The sequence below is a fragment of the Homarus americanus genome, unplaced genomic scaffold, assembly GCF_018991925.1.
Source record: "Homarus americanus isolate GMGI-L3 unplaced genomic scaffold, GMGI_Hamer_2.0 scaffold30535, whole genome shotgun sequence".
Lineage (NCBI taxonomy): Eukaryota > Metazoa > Arthropoda > Malacostraca > Decapoda > Nephropidae > Homarus > Homarus americanus.
In genome coordinates this window covers 2,667,856-2,693,410 of record NW_024732440.1, presented here as the reverse complement: position 1 = coordinate 2,693,410, position 25,555 = coordinate 2,667,856, and the positions used below count along the sequence as shown (strand labels likewise).

The window sequence follows — 25,555 nt, the reverse complement described above, 5'->3', positions numbered from 1 at the left end:
ACTCTTTACTTAGGGGGCGGGGGAGGCCGATGAATTTCAGAATGAACACCGTGACTCCTGTTGTCTCGGTAGGGTTACCAAAATCCTTCGTCCGTTGTCATATTTTTCAAAACAAATATGTATAGATATTTTTTTGAGTGTAGTGTAGTGAACTTGTTTTTCAAATTCTTTATATTTCTGTACTGCATTACCTGCATATATGGGTGTTTTAATCTACTATGTTATATTGCAATTTATAGTATAGTATAGGACTAAACCTGTACTCCATGGTCGCTGATATGGCAAAATTTATATAATTTTGTGTAATATTTACTTGAAAAACAGACATCAAGAAGTGTATAAATTATAACCAACAATTACATACAATTATGAATCGACTGTAGTAAATGTACCAATGCAATAACGGCAGGATTTTAGAATAACCTTGTTCAAACTAAGTAAAGAATAAGTGATACTTCCATGTCCATTTACTGATAGTTTTTATTAACTAATATAGGTTTTATGTATAATAAAGTTCAAAACAACCTGAAATTTTGTGATTAAATGCAGTATTTGGAAAAAAGGGTAAGTGGGCCACTCACTCTGGTGCCAACCCTGTCAAGAGAGGCAATGTACTACTCATGCGTCTGTGTACTGAACCTATGTTAGGTTTAATTAGGTCTGTCTTGTAGTTAATAAAGGTCACTTGTACCTCACCTGACGAGCTCATACAATACCAGGTGAGCTCATCTTACGTGGATGTTGCTCTCACACAACCTAGATGTATAATCTGACAGATTTCTTTCGTGACCTCAATCTCAGAAATATTTTATACTCCAATACAAATTCGGTGAAATGTGTATAAAACTCCATTATGTATTTCTTCTGTATTTTTGAATAGTTTCTCATGTTTGGTGACTGATATAAGCCCCGGTCTATCCTAACCTATCCACTCGCAGTAGGGCCCAGTACTGATGGGTACTAGCCAATGTTCCTCCTTCCATAATGGGGAACGAGTGGATAGGTTAGGCTGAGGTTACTACTAGGACCAGGGCTCATTTTAGTTCCGAACTCCCATCCTTATTGTACCTAGACCAAAGATAATTCAACAGTTGCCGACTAGTAAATAAATGGTTGGATTCGGACTTGTAAACCTTATTCATCTCGATAAAAAATTATATAAATATTGGTATTACTCCTTTTATACTGTTTTCTTAACCTGTTCACAATACTCTGAAGTTCTGACTGAAAAAAAAAATGTTTAGCCAATTGAAAAGTCAATCATATCGACACTCTGAAACCTATAACTTTTCCTTCACAAAAATTCCCTTTTCTCTCACCCATTCACTACCTCCCGTTCCTCCCTCCCTCCTTCACCCACTCCCGTCTCTCCTCCTCCTCCCCCCTCCCTCCCTCCTCTTCCTCACCCCTTCACCACCTCACGTCCCCCTCCCTCATCCCTTCACTACGTCCTGCTCCTTCTCACTCCTTCCCTTATCTTTCTCAAACCATTCATCACCCCCTCCCGTCCCTCCTCCTCGTCCTCCCTCCTCCTGGGAAGGAGAGGGACGGGAGGTAGTGAATGGGTGAGGGAGGGAGGAGATGAAGGGATGGGGTAGGGAGAGGATGGAGAGAAAGTGAGGGAGGGAGGATGGAAGGAGGGGTGGGAGGCAGTGAAAGCATGAGGGAAGGAGGGGATGAAGGAAGAGACGGGAGTAGTGAAAGGGTGAGGGGGGAAGAGAAGGAGGAGGGACATGCGGTGGTGGCGGAGAGAGCCGGGAGGTGGTGGAGGGGCGACAGGAAAGGACATGAGGGTGGCGAGAGGTGAGGGGGGAAAGAGGAACCGGGGAGGGTGAGAAGGGTGTAAGGAAGAGAAGAGAAGGGAAAGGACTGAGGGCGTGGGGTGGGTGAAGCTATGAGGGAGGGAGGTGGCGAAGGAGCGAGGCAGGGAAGGATGGAGGGAGGAGAGGGACAAGAGGTGAGGGAGGGAGAAAGGAGGGAGGAACAAGAGGTGAGGGAGGGACGTAAGGTGGTGAAGGGGGAGTGGCGAAGAGTGGGAAGCAGTGCAAGGAGGGAGGGATGAAGGTAAGGGCGGAAGGTAGTGAAAGGGTGAGGGAGAGAAGGGATGGAGGAATGAACGATAGGTGGTGAGAGAGGGAAGTAATGAAGAGGTGAGAGAAAGAGGGGATGGTCGGAGGGGCGGGCGGTGGTGAAGGGTGAGGGGGGGGGTTGGCATGGGTTGGGTACAGAGTTGTCATCTCTCACACTAGAGTTGATGATGACAGACCTAAGGCCACAGAGACAACGGATGCAGGAAGTTGAGGGAGAAAAACAGAGACGTTGGGCGGATCCACAGAAATCGTTAACTTGAACCTATTCACAAAATGCTGCCATAAACTAAACCTCTTTGGTATAATATATCAACGAACTTTCTAAAATTTAATCAATATTTGTTTTATTTATGTCTCCGTCAGTTCAATGTTTCCTGTTGTTGTGTTTGGTGTCCTTTGTTAGGTTAACGGGTTTGGGGTAACGAGTGTTTATCATAGACTCAGGAGGCGATAGACCGTATAACGTTGACCACACAGTGTGTTGGTCTGCCTTCCAGGCGAACACCGCCTTACCCCATAACGGTGTGGTGGGAGCCTGGTCACCACCATCATAACGGCGTGGTGAAGTAGTTAATCACGTTTACTTCCAGTTCAAAGAGAACAGATGCTTTCGACCAAAAAATAATCACTAGATGGTAAACTTTGTCGTGTTGGCAAACATTTTCAAAAAATCTAATTTTGTTCAAGAGCTCAGCATACAGTAGGTATTCCTCTACACACTGATGATATGTAAAAAAAATAGTCTTTGTAATAGTTTGTCGCAATGACACTTGGAATAATTTAATTTGGTTTGCAGCACAGTAATTACTCGTCACCTGCAATTTCTCGATACTATTTTTTTTTGGGGGGGGGGTTCTTCTATTATTGTCGAGGTGGGTCCAAGGGATGGTTCGTGGGGTGATCACAGGAGATGCCAGGACAGTCTTGGAGTCACTGTGACTTCCTGGAGATTGCACGGGTTTAGTGGGGTCTCAGGGAATTCCACAGGAGTTCCAGAGGTTCTCAAGGGAGGTCTCAGGGAGCGTGCAAGAAGTATCAAGGGTCACAGAGGAGCCCAGTGGTGGTCTAAAGGGGTCCTAGCGGGTACTAATGGTAGTCGCAGGGCTGGTGGCAGGGGTCCCAGGGGCCAAGGGTGTATACCATAAGCGTTCAAGCAGGCCCCAAGGGCGGTTTCAAGAGGGTTCCACTGGAATTTCAGGTGGGAGAGGGAGGGGGAAGGGTTACAATTGGTGGTCCCAGGGAGTACCAGGTGAGTCGTCAGGGTGTCAAGGAGGCCTTAAGGCGTGAGGGTCTATGTGATTGGGGTTAAGTTAGCTTAGGTTAGGTTGGGTTAATAATAATAATAATAATAATAATAACCTCCGCCCCACCACTGTGTACCATGGACCACTTTACAGCCGCACTCCCACGTAAAACCGCCTGAGGACGCCCTGTCATCCACACGTCTCTCACACATGCACATTCTGGGAATCTTGTCCTGGATATATCTGGTCCTGAAGAACACCCTCAAGGTGAAAGGCAACTCTGTCTTCAATACTGGTGTGACATCACTGTCTGGTATAGAAATCCAGTTGTCGTGGTCCATTTTTGGTACACGGGGAGGACTGGAGTGTCATATCCACCAATGTAGATCATAACACCGTAAACAGGGCCCAACAGTATAACTTCAGACACCGTTAACAGGGCCCAACAGTATAACTTCAGACACCGTTAACAGGGCCCAACAGTATAACTTCAGACACCGTTAACAGAGTCCAACAGTATAACTTCAGACACCGTTAACAGGGCCCAACGGTATAACCTCAGACACCGTTAACAGGGCCCAACAGTATAACTTCAGACACCGTTAACAGGCTATCAATCCTCGGTTTTCTAATCCCCTAATACATCCATAACCAGGGTAGGGTGATCAAGAGCTGCTCGCTGGCTCCATTTAACGAAACTTGAATAATGAAAATACCTCTGTTGGAAAAAATAGTAACAGTCAAGTCAGGGAAGGCAGAAATTGGTGAGACTAAACACACGCGCACACGTATTGTTACGCCACCTCCGGCCCTCAGAGGAAATGATTCATTGTCTCTTTCTTCACCAATGTATTGTAAAGCCTCTTAAACCCAAAGAAATTTAAGTTTATAAACAAATATATTTTAGAGTTCTTACAGGGGCTTTATTTTGAGGTAATTTACGAATATAACGCTAAAGCAGAGCACCAGACTGGTTTAACTTTCCACCGGGTTCTATGCACGAGTTACCTTAACGAGAACCAGAGAGTTGTAGAAGTTTAGGGAAAATTCTGGTTCCATATAGGACTACTTCACAACCTGAAATACGAAGACTTTATAAGGCGGACAACACCCCCCACCCCCCTCCCTCCTACACACAAGAACGGGGGAGTATCACCACCACCTCATTGTGTACCACACCTGTCAATTATCTAAGTAACTACAGTAAATTTATGCTAAGTGTATTAAGATAGTGTGGAGGATTAAGGATTCACTTTAAATACGTCTGAGGATGTGTGTGTGTGTGTGTGTGTGAACTTATTACAGTCGATTCCATTTGCTTTCTACACTTTTATTGCACTAATCTTTTACACCATTGCCCCATCCTCTCCAACACAAAATTAATAAAATAAAGTTAACAAAAACTATATACAAATACCCGTTAATTTTCATCTCTCTCTCTCTCTCATTGACCCGCTGGTGAAAAAGTTGTACACTCATATATATAAATACTCAGTTATACATTCACTCACACACTTCCTTTCACTCTAAAAGAACGATTAATATTGATTTCTCTCCTGGCATTACATTCAGGACTACAGTGTTATATTACCATTACCTGCAGATGAGTGATATAAATAATCGTTGAGTTTTACGATGGTGATTTTAAGGTGTCTATTGTTATTTATGAGTCTATAAATAACCAAAAGATTTCAGTGTTATTATAGTGATTTAACCCCTTGAGGATAATGGTTAAAGGAATCACCACCAAGAGATTAGACTTTCTTCCTTAAAAGGTTAATTTATAGTTCATAGGTAATCTAATCATTATTGTAACAGTCGTCCTCAAAAGGTTAAAGTAACTGGCTTAACATCTTGTATTCTACCGTGTGAAGCCTGGAGGATGTTCTGACACCTACCTGATCCTGTTTATCATTACGACTGCTGATTACGATACTGTTAACATCACTATCATCACTTATTTCATCCATGAAGAAATTTGCTGGGCAGTGAAACATCTTACACGCCGTTGTCTCTGTGACAGGGAACTGTACCTCTGAAGTCCTCAGACAATGTTAACAAAACTTTCGCTATCTAACTCATGAACTGACGTAGCTTATATGTTTTAAGACCTTAATTGTTGAGCTCAATATTCTAAACCAGTGGATTGAAGACGCCCGGGAAAGTATCGTCAGTTTGTCTTTAAATGGACGCATATCAACGCTTATTATATCATTATGAGTATTACAATATAGAAGTCTTTAATGTTATCACTATTAAGAGTATCATATCATTAGCGTTAATAAATACTAATATGATCATTACTCGCAGGGAGGAGCACACAGCCAGGATGGTGTAGGATGCTGCTGGTGTTGTACCCTACCTCCTCCCCGCCCCTCAGGCCTCAAAATACATCCTGGTCTCTCACGCACCCTCCCTCACCTCTCATTTACGTCATGGTCTCTCACGCACCCTCCCTCACCTCTCATACACGTCATGTGCTCTCACGTACCCTCCCTCACCTCTCATACACGTCATGGTCTCTCACGCACCCTCCCTCACCTCTCATACACGTCATGTGCTCTCACGTACCCTCCCTCACCTCTCATACACGTCATGTGCTCTCACGTACCCTCCCTCACCTCTCATACACGTCATGGTCTCTCACGCACCCTCCCTCACCTCTCATACACGCCATGGTCTCTCACGCACCTTCCCTCACCTCTCATACACGTCATGGTGTCTCACGCACCCTCCCTCACCTCTCATACACGTCATGGTCTCTCATGCACCCTCCCTCACCTCTCGTACACGTCATGTGCTCTCACCTAATTCTCAGCTATTGAGTTATTATTATTATTATCATTATTATTATTATTATTATTTCATGTTAGCTGGAGCATTGCATCTTACAGCAGTTCCCAGACAACATAAGAAACTCCCTAAGATAATCGATCAAATTACTGACCCCGAGGCGAGTTTGCTGGTCAGGGGAAGGTTCAATGGAAGCGTCAGAAGTCGACACGAATTGCCTTAAGTAACTCGCCAGAAGCTGTCAACCAACACACGAAGAATGCGCCAGAGGAGGAGGAGGAGGGGGATAAGGGGGAGGAAGAGGGGGAGAAGGAGGAGGAGGAAGAATAGGAGTAGGAGGAATAATTGTCAAATATCTCAGATACCTCTTCAGCTCCTCTATCTCGGTACTCTCCAGCTCATATTAGGACCCGAAACCAAACATGAATTATCCTAACCTAACTTATTCTACCCAAACTTAGCCTACTTAAGTCTGCACTAACCTAACTTAACCTAGCCTCCCATTAACCTAACTTAACCCAACTTAGTCTACCGTAACCTAACCTAAAATAATCTACTCTTATCCCCGAACCTAACCTCACGTGAGCCACCTCTAACCTGACCTATCTTAACCTATCTTACTTATCCCAACTTAGCTTAACTTAAACCTAATCCTATTTAATCTAACTCAAACTAACCCCAGTCCAGCAAAACCCTCGGATTTGTATGCTATTCTGGATCAGATTTTGGGTTAAATTTAATCTGGATATAATCTTATTGGAGAGAGGTACATGGTATACAGGGAGACTCGGCTGTGTGTGTGTAAGCAGTGGAGCGGCAGAATGGATATTTTTCCAGCTTAGTGTCATTAATAAGGAATGTGTGCTGCTGGGAGGAATGAAGAGCTCATTAATATGGAGCATGAAGACGGTGGGAGCGAGAACTGAGCCTTGAGGTACTCCACCACTGATGAGGAAGTGACCTGCGTGTGAACCATCCACAACACAACAACACAGGTCATTTTCTAAAGGAGGTATACATGAATGTGTGTGTGTCCTCTAATACTCATGTGTTATATATAAAGAGTTACAAGTTTTATGTAGATGGAAAATAATGTAAGAGGGCAGGAAATTCTACAGACGAGAAATGGAAGGAATGAAGGAGAAACATAATAAAGTCTACTAAATTAACTTTGTACACAGCAGGGGCACCTTGATGAAGACTGATGTGTATTACGACTAGTAGTAAGAAGAGGGGATGGTGGCCTGATGAACTGACCACCATGCAGATATTACAGTAGAAAAGAGGAAGCGAAGAGACAAACCATCTGACATAAAAGTGGGGAGAGAGTGAGGTACTGGTAATGTCATGAGGTGACTTTAGACTGTATTTTGTCGACTGGTGACAAAAAGAACTGTACCAGTCTAACGTTGATGACAATATTCTAAGTGGGAGCAACGAGCATGGTGTAAAAAATAAAAGAGCCAGCAAAAGGATGTCTCCCTTGTAATGTCAGATGGAGTGACTTCAAGGATATTGACATTAGCTACTGGTACTGTGGAAGTATGGAAGAGTTAGTGAGTGAGGAGAAACTATCGTATGAATTAAATATTATGAGCAAAAGGGGGAAGTTTGAAGAGATCGCAAAAGACGTGATGAATCTGTTGTAGGCACGGAAGAATATTTTGTTACCAGGATTGTTACCAAGGTTAAATTTTGAGCAAAGGTGGAGCTTAATAGATCGACTTTAACCTGGGCTGTGGTGGGTGTCGAAAGATCCTGAGAGATGAGAAGGGGAAGAAAGTAGAATGTAATACTTTATAGAAGATGTGAAGGATATGGTGAGTGTGGTGATGAGAGTAGATTATCGACTTTTCGGGGAAGTAGATTTACGAATTTTGGGGGAAATATTACCTAATTTTGCAAAGTAGATTATCATAGAAAACGGGATATTTGTATCATAAAAAATGGGAAATATCTACTTTCCGGGAAAGTTGGTTATCTACTTTCCCGAAAAGTAGATAAATTTTCTACTTTTCGGGAAAGTAGATTATCGACTTTTCGGGGAAGTTGAGTTTCGAATTTTGGGGGAAATATTACCTAATTTTGCGAAGTAGATTATTATAGAAAACGGGAAATTTGTATCATAAGAAATGGGAAATATCTACTTTCCGGGAAAGTTGGTTATCTACTTTCCCGAAAAGTAGATAAATTTTCTACTTTTCGGGAAAGTAGATTATCGACTTTTCGGGGAAGTAGATTTTCGAATTTTGGGGAAATATTACCTAATTTTGCGAAATTATCATAAAACGGGAAATTTGTATCATAAAAAATGGAAATATCTACTTTCCGGGAAAGTTGGTTATCTACTTTCCGAAAAGTAGATAGATTTTCTACTTTTCGGGAAAGTAGATTATCGACTTTTCGGGAAGTAGAGTTTCGAATTTTGGGGGAAATATTACCTAATTTTTCGAAGTAGATTATCATAGAAAACGGGAAATTTGTATCATAAGAAATGGGAAATATCTACTTTCCGGGAAAGTTGGTTATCTACTTTCCCGAAAAGTAGATAAATTTTCTACTTTTCGGGAAAGTAGATTATCGACTTTTCGGGGAAGTAGATTTTCGAATTTTGGGGAAATATTACCTAATTTTGCGAAGTAGATTATCATAGAAAACGGGAAATTTGTATCACAAAAAATGGGAAATATCTACTTTCCGGGAAAGTAGATTATCGACTTTTCGGGGAAGTAGATTTTCGAATTTTGGAGGAAATATTAGCTAATCTTGCGAAGTAGATTATCATAGAAAACGGGAAATTTGTATCATAAAAAATGGGAAATATCTACTTTCCGGGAAAGTTGGTTATCTACTTTCCCGAAAAGTAGATAAATTTTCTACTTTTCGGGAAAGTAGATTATCGACTTTTCGGGGGAGTAGATTTTCGAATTTTGGGGGAAATATTAGCTAATCTTGCGAAGTAGATTATCATAGAAAACGGGAAATTTGTATCACATAAAAAATGGGAAATATCTACTTTCCGGGAAAGTTGGTTATCTACTTTCGAAAAGTGAATAAATTTTCTACTTTCGGGAAAGTAGATTATCGACTTTTTCGAGAGTAGGAACGAATTTTTGGGGAAATATTACCTAATTTTGCGAAGTATATTATCATAGAAAACGGGAAATTTGTATCACAAAAAATGGGAAATATTCTACTTTTCGGGAAAGTAGATTATCGACTTTTCGGGCAAGTAGATTTTCGAATTTTGGGGGAAATATTACCTAATCTTGCGAAGTAGATTATCATAGAAAACGGGAAATTTGTATCATAAAAAATGGGAAATATCTACTTTCCGGGAAAGTTGGTTATCTACTTTCGCGAAAAGTAGATAGATTTTCTACTTTTCGGGAAAGTAGATTATCGACTTTTCGGGGAAGTAGATTTTCGAATTTTGGGGGAAATATTACCTAATTTTGCGAAGTAGATTATCATAGAAAACAGGAAATTTGTATCATAAAAAATGGGAAATATCTACTTTCCGGGAAAGTTGGTTATCTACTTTCCCGAAAAGTAGATAAATTTTCTACTTTTCGGGAAAGTAGATTATCGACTTTTCGGGGAAGTATATTTTCGAATTTTAGGGGAAATATTACCTAATTTTGCGAAGTAGATTATCATAGAAAACGGGAAATTTGTATCATAAAAAATGGGAAATATCTACTTTCCGGGAAAGTTGGTTATCTACTTTCCCGAAAAGTAGATAGATTTTCTCCTTTTCGGAAAGTAGATTATCGATTTTTCGGGGGAATAGATTTTCGAATTTTGGGGGAAATATTACCTAATTTTGCGAAGTAGATTATCATAGAAAACGGGAAATTTGTATCACAAAAAATGGGAAATATCTACTTTCGGGGAAAGTAGATTATCGACTTTCAGAGTAGATTTTCGAATTTTGGAGAAATATTAGCTAGTAGAAGTAGATTATCATAGAAAACGGGAAATTTGTATCATAAAAATGGGAAATATCTACTTTCCGGGAAAGTTGGTTATCTACTCCCGAAAAGTAGATAAATTTTCTACTTTTTCGGAAAGTAGATTATCGACTTTCGGGGGAGTAGATTTTTCGAATTTTAAAATATTAGCTATCTTGCAGAAGTAGGTGTCATAGAAACGAAAGAGAAATTTGTATCATAAAAAATGGAAGTATCTACTTTCGGGAAAGTTGGTTATCTACTTTCGAAAAGTAGATAAATTTTACTTTTCGGGATAGTAAGATTATCGACTTTTCGGGGAAGTAGATTTTCGAATTTTGGGGAAATATTACCTAATTTTGCGAAGTAGATTATTATAGAAAACGGGAAATTTGTATCATAAAAATGGGAAATATCTGCTTTCGGGAAGGTTGGTTTATCTACTTTTCGAAAAGAAATGAATAATTACTACTTTCGGGAAAGTAGATTGTACTTTCAGGGAAGTAAGTTTCATTTGGGGAAATATTACCTAATTTTTCAGTAGATTATCATAGAAAACAGGAAATTTGTATCATAAGAAATGGGAAATATCTACTTTCCGGGAAAGTTGATTTATCTACTTTCGAAAAGTAGATAAATTTTTCTACTTTCGGGAAAGTAGATTATCGACTTTTCGGGGAAGTAGATTTTTCGAATATTGAGGGAAATGTACACAATTTTGCGAAGTAGATTATCATAGAAAACAGGAGAATTTGTATCACAAAATGGGAAATATCTACTTTCCGGGAAAGTAGATTATCGGCTTTCGAGAGTAGATTTTCGAATTTTGGAGGAAATATTAGCTAATCTTGCAGAAGTAGATTATCATAGAAAACAGGAAATTTGTATCATACAAAATAGGAAATATCTACTTTCGGAAAAGTTGGTTATCTACTTTCGAAAAGTAGATAAATTACTACTACTTTTCGGGAAAGTAGATTATCGACTTTTCGGGGAGTAGATTTTCGAATTTTTGAAATATTAGCTAATCTTGCGAAGTAGATTATAGAAAACAGGAAATTTGTATCATAAAAATGGAAATATCTGCAAAGGAAGTTGGTTATCTACTTTCGAAAATTTTACTTTTCAGGAAAGTAGATTGTATCGACTTTTTTCGGGGAAGTAGATTTTTTTCGAATTTTGGGGAAATATTACCTAATTTTGCGAAGTAGATTATTATAGAAAACGGGAAATTTGTATCATAAAAAATGGGAAATATCTACTTTCCGGGAAAGTTGGATTTATCTACTTTCGAAAAATAAATAGATTTTCTACTTTTCGGAAAGTAGATTATCGGCTTTTTAAGGAAGTAGGATTTCGAAACACAGGGGAAATATTACCTAATTCATCGAAAGTAGATTTATCATAGAAAACAGAGGAAATTTGTATCATAAGAAATGGGAAATATCTACTTTCCGGGAAAGTTGGTTATCTAACCGAAAAGTAGATAAATTTACTTTTCGGGAAGAGAGAGAAATAGATTGCTTATCGACTTTTTCGGGAAGTAGATTTTCGAATTTTGATATTACCTAATTTTTGCAGAAGTAGATTATCATAGAAAACGGGAAATTTGTATCACAAAAATGGGAAATATCTACTTTCAGGGAATGATGGTTATCTACTTTCGAAAAGTAGATAAATTTTTCTACTTTTCAGGAAAGTAGATATCGACTTTCGAAGTAGATTTTTCGAATTTGAAATATTGCCTAATTTTGCAGTAGATTATCATAGAAAACGGGAAATTTGTATCACAATAAATGGGAAAAATCTACTTTCCGGGAAAGTAGATTATCGACTTTTCGGGGAGTAGATTTTCGAATTTTGGGGAATATTAGCTAATCTTGCGAAGTAGATTATCATAGAAAACAGGATATTTGTATCATAAAAATGGAAATATCTACTTTCCGGGAAAGTTGGTTATCAGCACCGAAAGTAGATAAATTTTCTACTTTTTCGGGGAAAGTAGATTATCGACTTTCGGGGAAGTAGATTTTCGAATTTTGGGGAAATATTGCCTAATTTTGCGAAGTGAATTATCATAGAAAACGGGAAATTTGTATCACAAAAATGGGGAAATATCTACTTTCCGGAAAGTAGATTATCGACTTTCGGGGGTAGATTTTAGAATTTTTGGAGGAAATATTAGCTAATCTTGCGAAGTAGATTATCATAGAAAACGGGAAATTTGTATCATAAAAATGGAAATATCTACTTTCCGGGAAAGTTGGTTATCTACTTTCGAAAAATAGATAAATTTTCACTTTTCGGGAAAGAAAGTAGATTATCGACTTTTTCGAGGGAAGTAGATTTTCGAACCCCAGGAGAAAGTATTACCTAATTTTGCGAAGTAGATTATCATAGAAAACGGGAAATTTGTATCACAAAAATGGGAAAAATCTACTTTCGGGAAAGTAGATTATCGACTTTTTCGAGAATTCTTTTTCGAATTTTGGGGAAATATTAGCAGCTAATCTTGCGAAGTAGATTGTCATAGAAACGAAATTTGTATCATAAAAATGGGAAACATCTACTTTCCGGGAAAGTTGGTTATCTACTTTCGAAAAGTAGATAAATTTCTACTTTTCGGGAAAGTAGATTATCGACTTTTTCGGGAAGTAGATTTTCGAATTTTGGGGAAATATTACCTAATTTTTGCGAAGTAGATTATTATAGAAACGGGAAATTTGTCGCAAAAATGGGAAATATCTACTTTCGGGAAAGTTGATTTATCTACTTTCGAAAGTAGATAGATTTTCTACTTTTCAGGAAAGTAGATTTATCGACTTTTCGGGGAAATGAGAGTTTCGAATTTTTGGGGAAATATTACCTAATTTTCGAAAGTAGATTATCGCAAGAAACAGGAAATTTGTATGTAGAAATGGGAAGTATCTGCTTTCCGGAAAGAAGTTGGTTATCTACTTTCGAAAAGTAGATAAATTTTCGGGAAAGTAGATTATCGACTTTTTCGGGGGTAGATTTTTCGAATTTTGAAATGTGCCTAATTTTGCAGAAGTAGATTATCATAGAAAACGGGAAATTTGTATCACAAAATGGGAAATATCTACTTTCCGGGAAAGTAGATTATCGACTTTCGGGGAAGTAGATTTTCGAATTTTGGAGGAAATATTGGCTAATCTTGCAGAGTAGATTATCGCAGAAAACAGGAAATTTGTATCATACAAAATGGGAAATATATCTACTTTCCGGAAAGTTGGTTATCTACTTTCGAAAAGTAGATAAATTTTCTACTTTTCAGGAAAGTAGATTGGCATCATTTCGGGGAGTAATTTTCGACACGGGAAATATTAGCTAATCTTGCGAAGTAGATTTATCATAGAAAACGAAATTTGTATCATAAAAAATGGAAATATCTGCTTTCCGGGAAAGTTGGTTATCTACTTTTCCCGATAAGTAGATAAATTTTCTACTTTTCGGGAAAAGTAGATTATCGACTTTTCGGAAGTAGATTTTCAATTTTGAGGGAAATATTACACAATTTTGCGAAGTAGATTATCATAGAAAACAGGAAATTTGTATCACAAAAATGGGAAATATCTACTTTCGGGAAAGTAGATTATCGACTTTCGGGGAGTAGATTTTCGAATTTTGGAGGGAAATATTGGCTAATCTTGCGAAGTAGATTATCATAGAAACAGGAAATTTGTATCATAAAAATGGGAAAATATACTACTTTCCAGGAAAGTTGGTTATCTACTTTCGAAGAAGATAAATTTTCTACTTTTCGGGAAAGTAGATTATCGACTTTTTCAGCGGGAAGTAGATTTTCGAATTTTGGGGAAATATTACCTAATTTTCCGAAGTAATTATTAGAAAACGGGAAATTTGTACATCATAAAAATGGAAATATCTACTTTCCGGGAAAGTTGGTTATCTACTTTCGAAAAGTAGATAGATTTTCTACTTTTCGGAAAGTAGATTATCGACTTTTTCGAGAAGTAGAGTTTCGAATTTTAGGGAAATATTACCTAATTCATCGAAGTAGATTATCGCAAAACGGGAAATTTGTATCATAAGAGAAATGGGAAATATCTACTTTCAGGAAAGTTGGTTATCTACTTCCCGAAAAGTAGATAATTTTCTACTTTTTCGGGAAAGTAGATTATCGACTTTTTTTCGGGGAAGTGGATTTTTCGAATTTTTGGGGAAATATTGCCTAATTTTGCGAAGTAGATTATCATAGAAAACGGGAAATTTGTATCATAAAAATGGGAAATATCTACTTTCGGGAAAGTTGGTTATCTACTTTCCCGAAAGTAGATAGATTTTTCTACTTTTCGGGAAAGTGATAGATTATCGACTTTTCGGGAAGTAGAGTTTCGAATTTTGGGGAAATATTACCTAATTTTTCGAAGTAGTTATCTCGCAGAAAACGGGAAATTTGTATCATAAGAAATGGGGAAATATCTACTTTTCGGGAAGGATTGGTTATCTACTTTCCCGAAAAAGTAGATAAATTTTCTACTTTTTTCGGGAAAGTAGATTATCGACTTTCGAGAGAGTAGATTTTCGAATTTTGAAGTATTGCCTAATTTTTGCGAAGTAGATTATCATAGAAAACGGAGAGGAGATTTGTATCACAAAATGGGAAAATATCTACTTTCCGGGAAAGTAGATTATCGACTTTCGGGGAGTAGATTTTTCGAATTTTGAGAATATTAGCTAATCTTGCGAAGTAGATTATCATGATTGTATCACAAAATGGGAAATATCTACTTTCCGGGAAAGTAGATTATCGACTTTTCGGGGGAGTAGATTTTTCGAATTTTGGAGGAAATATTTGCTAATCTTGCGGAGTACTTAGATTATCATAGAAGCAGAGGAAATTTGTATCATAAAAATGGGAAATATCTCTACTTTCGGAAAGTTTGGTTATCTACTTTCGAAATGGGCAAATATTCACTAAAGGGAAGTAGATTATCGACTTTCGAGGGGTAGATTTTTCGAATTTTGGAAATATTAGCTAATCTTGCGAAGTAAATTATCATAGAAAACGGGAAATTTGTATCATAAAAATGGGGAAATATCTACTTTCCGGGAAAGTTGGTTATCTACTTTCGAAAAGTAGATAAATTTTCTACTTTTCGGGAAAGTAGATTATCGACTTCTCGAAGGGGAAGTAGATTTTTTCGAATTTTGGGGAAATATTACCTACTTTTTGCAAAGTAGATTATCGCAAAACAGGACATTTGTATCACAAAAATGGGAAATATCTACTTTCCGGGAAAGTAGATTATCGACTTTTCGGGGAGTAGATGTTCGAATTTTGGGGAAATATTAGCTAATCTTGCGAAGTAGATTATCATAGAAAACGGAAATTTGTATCATAAAAATGGGAAATATATCTACTTTCCGGGGAAAGTTGGTTATCTACTTTCCGAAAAGTAGATAAATTTACCTACTACTTTTCGGAAAAGTAGATTATCGACTTTTCGGGAAGTAGATTTGCACAATTTTGAAATATTACCTAATTTTGCGAAGTAGATTTTTCATAGAAACAGGAAATTTGTATCACAAAAATGGGAAATATCTACTTTTCGTGAAAGTAGATTATCGACTTTTCGGGGAAGTAGATTTTCGAATTTTGGGGGAAATATTACCTAATTTTGCGAAGTAGATTATCATAGAAAACGGGAAATTTTTATCATAAAAAATGGGAAATATCTACTTTCCGGGAAAGTTGGTAATCTACTTTCCCGAGGAGTAGATAGATTTTCTACTTTTCGGGGAAGTAGATTTTCGAATTTTCGGGGAAATAGTACCTAATTTTGCGAAGTAGATTAACATAGAAAACGGGAAATTTGTATCATAAAAATGGGAAATATCTACTTTCCGGGAAAGTTGGTTATCTACTTTCCCGAAAAGTAGATAGATTTTCTACTTTTCGGGAAAGTAGATTATCGACTTTTCGGGGAAGTAGATTTTCGAATTTTGGGGAAATAATTACCTAATTTTGCGAAGTAGATTATCATAGAAAACGGGAAATTTGTATCACAAAAAATGGGAAATATCTACTTTCCGGGAATGTTGGTTATCTACTTTCTCGAAAAGTAGATAAATTTTCTACTTTTCGGGAAAGTAGATTATCGACTTTTCGGGGAAGTAGATTTTCGAATTTTGGGGAAATATTACCTAATTTTGCGAAGTAGATTATCATAGAAAACGGGAAATTTGTATCATAAAAAATGGGAAATATCTACTTTCCGGGAATGTTGGTTATCTACTTTCTCGAAAAGTAGATAGATTTTCTATTTTTCGGGAAAGTAGATTATCGACTTTTCGGGGAAGTAGAGTTTCGAATTTTGGGGGAAATATTACCTAATTTTTCGAAGTAGATTATCATAGAAAACGGGAAATTTGTATCATAAAAAATGGGAAATATCTACTTTCCGGGAAAGTTGGTTATCTACTTTCCCGAAAAGTAGATAAATTTTCTACTTTTCGGGAAAATGAATTATCATTTTTGAGAAATGAATTTTTCGAATTTGGGGGAAATAATTACCTAATTTTGCGAAGTAGATTATCATAGAAAACAGAAATTTGTATCACAAAAATAGAAATATCTACTTTCAGGAAGAGATTGGTTATCTACTTTCCCGAAAAAGTGAATAAATTTCTACTTTTCGGGAAAGTAGATTATCGACTTTTCGAGAAATGAATTTTCCAGGTACGAAATATTACCTAATTTTGCAAGTAACAATTCTCATAAAAAACCTTGATTTATATATAAAATGGGAAATATCTACTTTTTCGAGAATGTTGATTTATCTACTTTCTCTAATAAACAAACCTATTTACTAGGAAGTAGATTATCGACTTTTCGGGGAAGTAGAGTTTCGAATTTTGGGGGAAATATTACCTAATTTTTCGAAGTAGATTATCATAGAAAACGGGAAATTTGTATCATAAGAAATGGGAAATATCTACTTTCCGGGAAAGTTGGTTATCTACTTTCCCGAAAAGTAGATAAATTTTCTACTTTTCGGGAAAGTAGATTATCGACTTTTCGGGGAAGTAGATTTTCGAATTTTGGGGAAATATTACCTAATTTTGCGAAGTAGATTATCATAGCAAACGGGAAATTTGTATCACAAAAAATGGGAAATATCTACTTTCCGGGAAAGTAGATTATCGACTTTTCGGGGGAGTAGATTTTCGAATTTTGGGGGAAATATTACCTAATTTGCGAAGTAGATTATCATAGAAAACGGGAAACTTGTATCATAAAAAATGGGAAATATCTACTTTCCGGGAAAGTTGGTTATCTACTTTCCCGAAAAGTAGATAGATTTTCTACTTTTCGGGAAAGTAGATTATCGACTTTTCGGGGAAGTAGAGTTTCGAATTTTGGGGGAAATATTACCTAATTTTTCGAAGTAGATTATCATAGAAAACGGGAAATTTGTATCATAAGAAATGGGAAATATCTACTTTCCGGGAAAGTTGGTTATCTACTTTCCCGAAAAGTAGATAAATTTTCTACTTTTCGGGAAAGTAGATTATCGACTTTTCGGGGAAGTAGATTTTCGAATTTTGGGGAAATATTACCTAATTTTGCGAAGTAGATTATCATAGAAAACGGGAAATTTGTATCACAAAAAATGGGAAATATCTACTTTCCGGGAAAGTAGATTATCGACTTTTCGGGGGAGTAGATTTTCGAATTTTGGGGGAAATATTAGATAATCTTGCGAAGTAGATTATCATAGAAAACGGGAAATTTGTATCATAAAAAATGGGAAATATCTACTTTCCGGGAAAGTTGGTTATCTACTTTCCCGAAAAGTGGATAGATTTTCTACTTTTCGGGAACCTAAGCTAACCTAACCCACCCTAACCCAACCCAACCCAACCCAACCCAACCCAACCTAACCTAACCTAACCTAAACCTAACCTAACCTAACCTAAACTCTAACACTGAAAAATCAGTGTTTTGAAAAGAAATTAAGAGTTTTCTATGAAAAGAAGAAAAAATAAGTAAAATACATTGGTTTTTATCTAAAACTGATTGTTTTTCGTGAAAAGAAGTAAAACTAACTACCAGGAGTAAGGAGGGTAGAGAGAGGTGATCACTAGCGACTCCTACACTAATACTTCACGGACGTCTGAGGCTCATATCATAAAATTGGACACCATCCCTCACCTCCTCCAAGACGTTTCTAATTTTGGTAAGTGAATTAATAGCGTCTCTTGTCGCATGAATTGTGATTATGAGTTGAGAAAAAGCCTGTAATCACCATCTGTTACTTCTGAACCACCAATTGACGAGTCATGCTATTTATAGATACGACAGTCAGTCATCTCTGTGAATACCAACCTGACTAACTGACTGAATTATATAACTTGCTGGCGCTGCTCATAACCAGTTCTTGGTCTCACTGACTTGCTCTCTACACCGCAAGAGTTATTATCATAGTGTGGATCACCAAGCAACTTCTGAACACACTAACGTTTAACCCTCTTGAGTAAACGCTGATGAAGAAACGACTGACCTAAACTGCTGATCTTCCAAACGCGGATACATCAGCACCACAATACCACACCACAATACGTGTAAAGAAACACCAAGTTACATAACATTGGTGTATATACAGTAGGCGATGGGCATGAACATAGTAATTAAGTAATGAAGGCAGCAGTTCCTCACTAACAACAACAGCAGCAAAACGCCTGACGAAACCGTAAGCTACACAAACCGCTAGCCTGGCGGACCAGAAGCCTCGCCAGATGGTTCCCACTTTACGAGAAGTTTATAACGAAGAAAGTACAGCTCAACCTAACTTAACTTAGCCCTACCAACCTTAACCTAGACTACCTTAAGCAAACATAACTAAGTTTGCCTAATCTAACCTAACTTACCCCTATCATCATCTAACTTTACCTAACTTACCCGAAACATAACTTCACTAAAGCTACCCTAATATCGCCTACTTTAATGTAACCTAACCTAACTTAACTCGTGCTATTATTATGAAACTTGTGGACAAATATATACACAGTATTCTTTCTTCCTGTACCTGGAGAGTCGTGCACCTTCAGCCTATCTGATACTTAAATGGGAAGGACGAGACCAAAACTACATCTCCCTGTTAAGAGGGAGGAGTGGACAGCTTACCTCTACCACCACCACTACCATGACCTCTGACCTCACATCCTTGAATGACTCACAGGGCCGGAGGTCGATACAGGTCACGCCCACACACTTGCACGTACGCGACACCCACTCACTCTGTGTACTTAGTGATGCTTCCAGGAGGTCTTCAATTAGTAGTTGTGAATTATTATATGATGATGATGGTAATGATGATGGTAATAATGATGATGATGATGGCAAACCATGTAGGGAACGAAATGATGTACAGTAAGTTAGTCCTGAGTGTGTACGTTCATGACGACGACTTCGACAGATGTGTGATGGGAGAGAGAACTTCTGACTCATGGAGGGCATACGGTGAGGAAGCTGACTACAACCCGATAATAATCTACCACCACAACCTGATAACAACCTGACGTCACAACCTGTTAACAAGCTGACACCACAATCTGACAAGGTAAACTGACAACGATAAGTTATTAACAAGACAGTGAACCAATCCATGGGGGAAGGGGAGGAAGAGGAGGTAGGGAAGGGGAGGAAGACGAGGTAGGGAAGGGGAGGAGGAGGAGGTAGGGAAGGGGAGGAAGAGGAGGTAGGGAAGGGGAGGAAGAGGAGGTAGGGAGAAGGGGAGGAGGGGGGGGGGAAGGGGAGGTAAGAAGACGAAGAAGACTCCTCCTTATACAGAAAGATAGGAGTTTATACCTTGATCTAAATGCTTCTCATCTCTACTCCCAGGTGGATCTGATCAACGTGTCTCTATGTTGGTCTTAATGTACAGTCAACCACACAAAATGAAGAAGAATAATCAAGGTAAACTTTATGGCAACACAATAAAAGTAAAAAGTAAGTCAAAGTTTATGGAGGCTGAGACAAATTATTAAGACCATCATTGTATGTAATATTTATCCCCAGACTCATAACAGGTTAATAACAATACCTCTAAAAAGACAGGAGGTCTAAATAATGTGTATGATCATCCATGGTGTATGTGTGTGTGTATGTGTGTGTGTGTGTGTGTGTGTGTGTATGTGTGTGTGTGTGTGTGTGTGTGTGTGTGTGTGTGTGTGTGTGTGTGTGTGTGTGTATGTGTGTGTGTATGTGTGTGTGTGTGTGTGTGTGTGTGTATGTGTGTGTGTGTCGTCAGTCGTCGGTTTGAGACAGTGGTTTGTGGTGATCTTCACTGTCGCCGCTACTAACAGGTGGAGCAAGTGTCGCCATCTGGAGGTATGGTGGTAGTGGTGACGTCAGGAGGTGGTGTGAGGGTGGTGGTGGTGTTGTCAGGAGGTGATGTGAGGGTGGTGGTGACGTCGGGAGGTGGTGTGAGGGTGGTGGTGGTGTCGTCAGGAGGTGGTGTGAGGGTGGTGGTGTCGTCAGGAGGTGTGTTGGTGGAGGTCCTGTCAGGGAGGTGTGAGGGTGGTGGTGTGTCAGGAGGTGTGAGGTGTTGGTGGTGTCAGGAGGCGGTGTGGAGGGTGTTGGTGTCGTCAGGAGGCGGTGTGAGGAGTGGTGGTGTCGTCAGGAGGCGGTGTGAGGGGTGGTGGTGGTGTCAGGAGGAGGTGGAGGTGGTGTCGTCAGGAGGTGGTGTGAGGGGTATTGGTGTCGTCAGGAGGTGGTGTGAGGGTATTGGTTTCTGTCAGGAGGTGTGAGGGTGTGTCAGGAGGTGTGTTGGTGGTGTCAGGAGGAGGTGTGAGGGTGTTGGTGGTGTCAGGAGGTGATGTGAGGGTGTTGGTGCCGTCAGGAGATGATGTGATGAGGGTGGTGGTGGTGACGTTAGGAGGAGGTATGAGGATGATACTGTAGTGACGTCAGTAGGTGGTGTGGAGGTGGTGGTGACGTCAAGACCTGCGAGTAAAAGTAATCAATGGGACCAGAAGGCAAGATTACCAATCCTCGAAAACAAACACGAGAGAATTACAACAATGGAACATTCAAGAATTCCGACACCTATGCTGGTAACGTCTATTGAAAGGTATGAATAAAGACCAACGATACTTTACTTGTATGTTTACTTTTAACATAACCTTAGGAATATTATGTGGTCTTACTTACGATAGGCAATTTACTCTTCGTTAATAGATCATCTTTGTACGTCTGTGGTGAAGAGGTTTAAAGTGGATTTCTTCTTCCACTTATACAATAACTCAGGTAGTTTGTTTACGGGGATTTATAAACAAAAGTTAAACACAGTGACAGAGGAACACAAACAGTACAGCTTTAAATGTAGTGAGAAGAGATGCCTCACCCCCAGCCCGTGTAGTATTTATATATAAACACACGGTATATATAAATCAAAATTGGGTCCCAAACGAATATATTTCCACTTTTTAATATTCCTGGATGTATATTGATGTCTTATCCTCTCAACGTCACAACATACCAATACAACCACTAGATATTCTTTCATCATCTTGCACCTCTCATCATTATAATACATGCATACCTCAGGTTCATCTTTCGCATCATCATAGTTTTCTCTTGTTTATAAGTTGTCAGACACTGTCACAGTCTACAGATCCTCGAAGCTTAATAATATAACTGTAAATCTTTGATAAAACTTACCTTATATTCATATTACCATAAAACACAAAGAACAATTATAGTAAAATGAAGCGAACAGAGAGGTAATGAGTCCTCCCATTGAGTAGATTATAATCTGTTTATTAAGAACATTTTTGTAATTTACTATAGAATTTCATATCCAAACATCTATACAATCACCATGACAGAATCAAAGAGCTCTCCAGACATCATTGAAATAATGAATCTCATCAATACAAACAGTCCATTACCCGTCATCAACACAATCATAAAGACAAGGATCACTCACCTATTTAAACTAACAGTGATTCTGGCAAGTAGATTCGACTCCCATTACAGCAAAACATCTGGTGTGAATCTCCCACAGGACATCGCTACTCTTTTAGGGAAAACTCATCAAAGAAAATCGTGTACTTACTTGAAGATGATTTGATGCGAAGTGGTTTCTGGAAGGTGACTCGTCGAACACCTCCCTGAAGTGTGGCGTTGAGTTGAAGTCCTCCCGGGAGCTGGTGCGAACCCCAACCTCGTACTCGTCTGCCAAGACGTCGTAGTTCTCGTGGCAGCGTCCCGCCTGCTGGGTGTATTCATCCCTCGTGTCGTAGTCGTTCCGGTGTCGCCCAGGATGGGGTGGATCGTAGTTATAGTCGTCTCTCACTCGAGCAGGTACTGGGTCGTAATCGTCCCTGACTCGGGACGAAGTGTCGTATTCCTCTCTCCCTCTGAGTGCAGAGGACTCGTATTCTTCTCTCCCTCGTGTCGAGGGATCGTACTCGTCCCTACCTCGTGTCGAGGTATTGTAGTCGTCCCTCACTCGTGTTGAGGGATCGTACTCGTCCCTACTTCGCATCGAGGGATCGTATTCGTCCCTCCCTCGTGTTGATGGATCATACTCGTCCCTCACTAGTGGAGAGGGATCATACTCCTCTCTTCTAGATGGAGAATGGTCATAGTCATCAATCTCTCTGGACGGGGAGATATCATAGTTATCTCTCACTCTGGCCGAGGGAGAGTCATAGTCATCTATTAACCGTGAGGAGGAGTCGTAATCGTCTCTTAATCTGGACGGGGATAGGTCAAACTCGTCCCTCACCCTCGTGGAAGGCAGGAGGTCGTACTCTTCACGACCCCTGCTGTTTTGGGGCTTGGAGAAGTCGTCGTACTTTTTGGTGCGGGCGTGGGAGAGGGCCGACCTCTGCGGGTGAGCGGTAGGGGCGTGGAGGGATTTGGGCAGAGGTTTTCCGCCAGCGGCGCCGTTGAGTTCGCCAGTGTGGCTGTGGCGCCGTTGGGGCTGTGGCAGGGAGACGGACTGTTAGTGTGTACGATAGGACGAGTCTCTAGTATAATTGTGTCAAGAGTTATAGCATATGTCAAGGCTCTTACATACTGTATGTGTCAAGGCTCTCAAATTGTGTTAAATATCTCTAACAATGTGGCATGGGTCAACATGTGTCAATGTTCTGTATGTTTTATACTACAAGGCTCTAACATTGTGTGTTAAGAGATCTAACATCTAAATCAAGGTTTTAAATCATATTTCAGGGTTCTCTCGCATCAATGTATGTGTCAGGAGCTCAACATGTCAAGGCTTTGGCAGTGTTCTTTGTCCAGGTTGTAAAATATAATGAAGCTCGAACACATGTCATGTAAAAAGGCTCAAAGTTAAATTTGGCATAAAAGTTTAAAACTACGCAAGCCTCTAACATGTGTATCAAAGCTCTAGCACATGTGATGCGACTCTAACACATGTGCCAACTTTCAAAACTATGTAACAAGGCCCTAACGTGTGTGTCAAGACTCTAACATATATGGTCAGGCTCTAACATTTATGCATGTGTGTTAGGATGTAAATATGTGTCAAGAGTCTAGTATTTGTATATGTAACAAAGCTTTAATATGTGTAAAGGCTCTAACATTGTGTAACATATGTGTAAAGGCTCTATCGTATGTGTCAAAGCTCTAACACACTGTACATATATGTGTGTGTCTTTCTGTGATAAGACTGGTTACTCATTCATGTGCACTAATCATTGTTCTAGATAAAGACAAATAACAAGTGCTATACATTTATGTACAGTACCTATATGAATAAAAATTATCTCCATATTCCTGGTTTAGTAAGAAAAAAATATTGAATTGTGAAAGTTTGAAAAGTTTTGAAAATATAGTTTTAGAGGAGGGGAACACTTATGAATATATGACATAACACTATAAACAGTACATATAGGTTTTGTAATAAAGTTGAACTAAAAAATTATTCAGATTTTAAAAGAACATAATTCATGCATAATACAATCCATTTCCCTGATGTATACCTTGGTACTGGGAACTAAATCTTGCGTTTTGGGTAACAATCTCTCAGAAAATCGTTTCTGAAGTAGTTTTTGTCGCTCTGGCTGAGCGCTATGCCTTTCTTCTTGTTCTCTCTGTGAATTAAAATCTTGACTATCGATCCTACGAGCCTCCTCAGTGTCTGCCCAAGTTACCCCTTCAACAGCAGTCCCATTTTCTCTGATTACTTTGCCACTTCGTTTTCTCTCACAGCGAGCTCTGCCTCCACCACCGTCTCGCCTTGGAATCATCGCACCATTACTCATTTCCACGCCAGAATCCTCGCTGGAAGCCTTACTGATCTCACGTTTCCCGTGAGGGACATCAGGCACGCGCTGTTCTTTCAAAATCCCTTCCTCTTGACCATCATTAATAGGTGTATCATCTCCATGAATTTCCATTCGGTTGTACATGTCGATAAAGTCATCCAAATTGGAGATTTGTCCACCATAAGCATCGGTCTGTGTGATATAAAAAGTCTGGACTGTAGCAGTACATAAGGAGAATTACAGCATCAGAAGCTATCACAGGGAGGTTACCGTACTCATTGCGCAGTGTTCTCTACAGTTAGCTACTGTGCTAATTGCATTCGTGAGTAAAGTCTCTCTAAATAGGCTGCTACGGTTCTTACACGAGCGAGCCAGCCAGTGTTCAGCTCACTCACATGGAAAGTTCAAGTGCAGAGTTGCAAGACATTTTTGGCGTCACTACACAAATCCATTACATGAGTCAGGCGAGACACCGAGAGTACGGGTTGTGGGTTGTCCTCTTGCAGGGCTGTCACAGAGGACGTGGGCAGGGCAAATTCTACAGTACAAGTCTAGGCAATTATCACTCGTGTTCACGCTCAAACTGCGATATCTAACAAGTCTTTTGTATGGTCTAGATTGACAAAGGATTTCTCTAGGTGTGTCTAAATAGAGTGCAGCGTAGAAAACAAGAGAAGAGGTGGGGATTCTATGTGCGTTGGTGAGTCTACTTGACAGACCTACGACGGGAGACTCCAGTGGAATGTGATGGACGAACCCGAGTCCAGACCCTCAGAGATTCGCATGTTAATTCCCTGGCTCCGATAACGGTGTCGTGAGAACGCATCTAACTGGTTCGCTTTCTTTGGGAGTGACGAAAAAAAATTGGCGACAGTATTGATGAAAAGCAAAACTCTAAGAGTCTACTGTAAATAGATGCGTTCTCTCGTCCCGCTGTTACACTAATTAAAATCTACCTTTACGAACCTTTTGAGAATCTGGGTCGCGGATCAGGTGTGTCTAGAGAGCTGTGACGGTGGACCAGGTGTGGGCCAGGAGGAGGTAGGGTAAGTATTTGTCGTGTACCTCACAAAAATATTTACAACTCTTATAAAGATACAAGACCGACCAATGGCACACCTGAGGCTGTTAGGTGTGTGAGTGTATGGTGAAACATTCGGTGTTCTCATTACTTAAATAATCATAG

General features: G+C 39.3%; 1 protein-coding gene across 1 annotated transcript in view; it reads right to left on the bottom strand.

Annotated features, from left to right (window-relative positions):
* Window positions 1–21,947: 21,947 nt before the first annotated feature.
* The window catches only part of LOC121868648 (membrane-associated guanylate kinase, WW and PDZ domain-containing protein 1-like), a 96,757-nt gene continuing 93,149 nt past the window's right edge, over window positions 21,948–25,555 (bottom strand). The window contains exon 7 of the mRNA XM_042369483.1: window positions 21,948–23,060. Coding sequence (XP_042225417.1) covers window positions 22,152–23,060 — 909 coding nt within the window. The 3' untranslated portion in view covers window positions 21,948–22,151. The remainder of the gene's footprint in view (window positions 23,061–25,555) is intronic.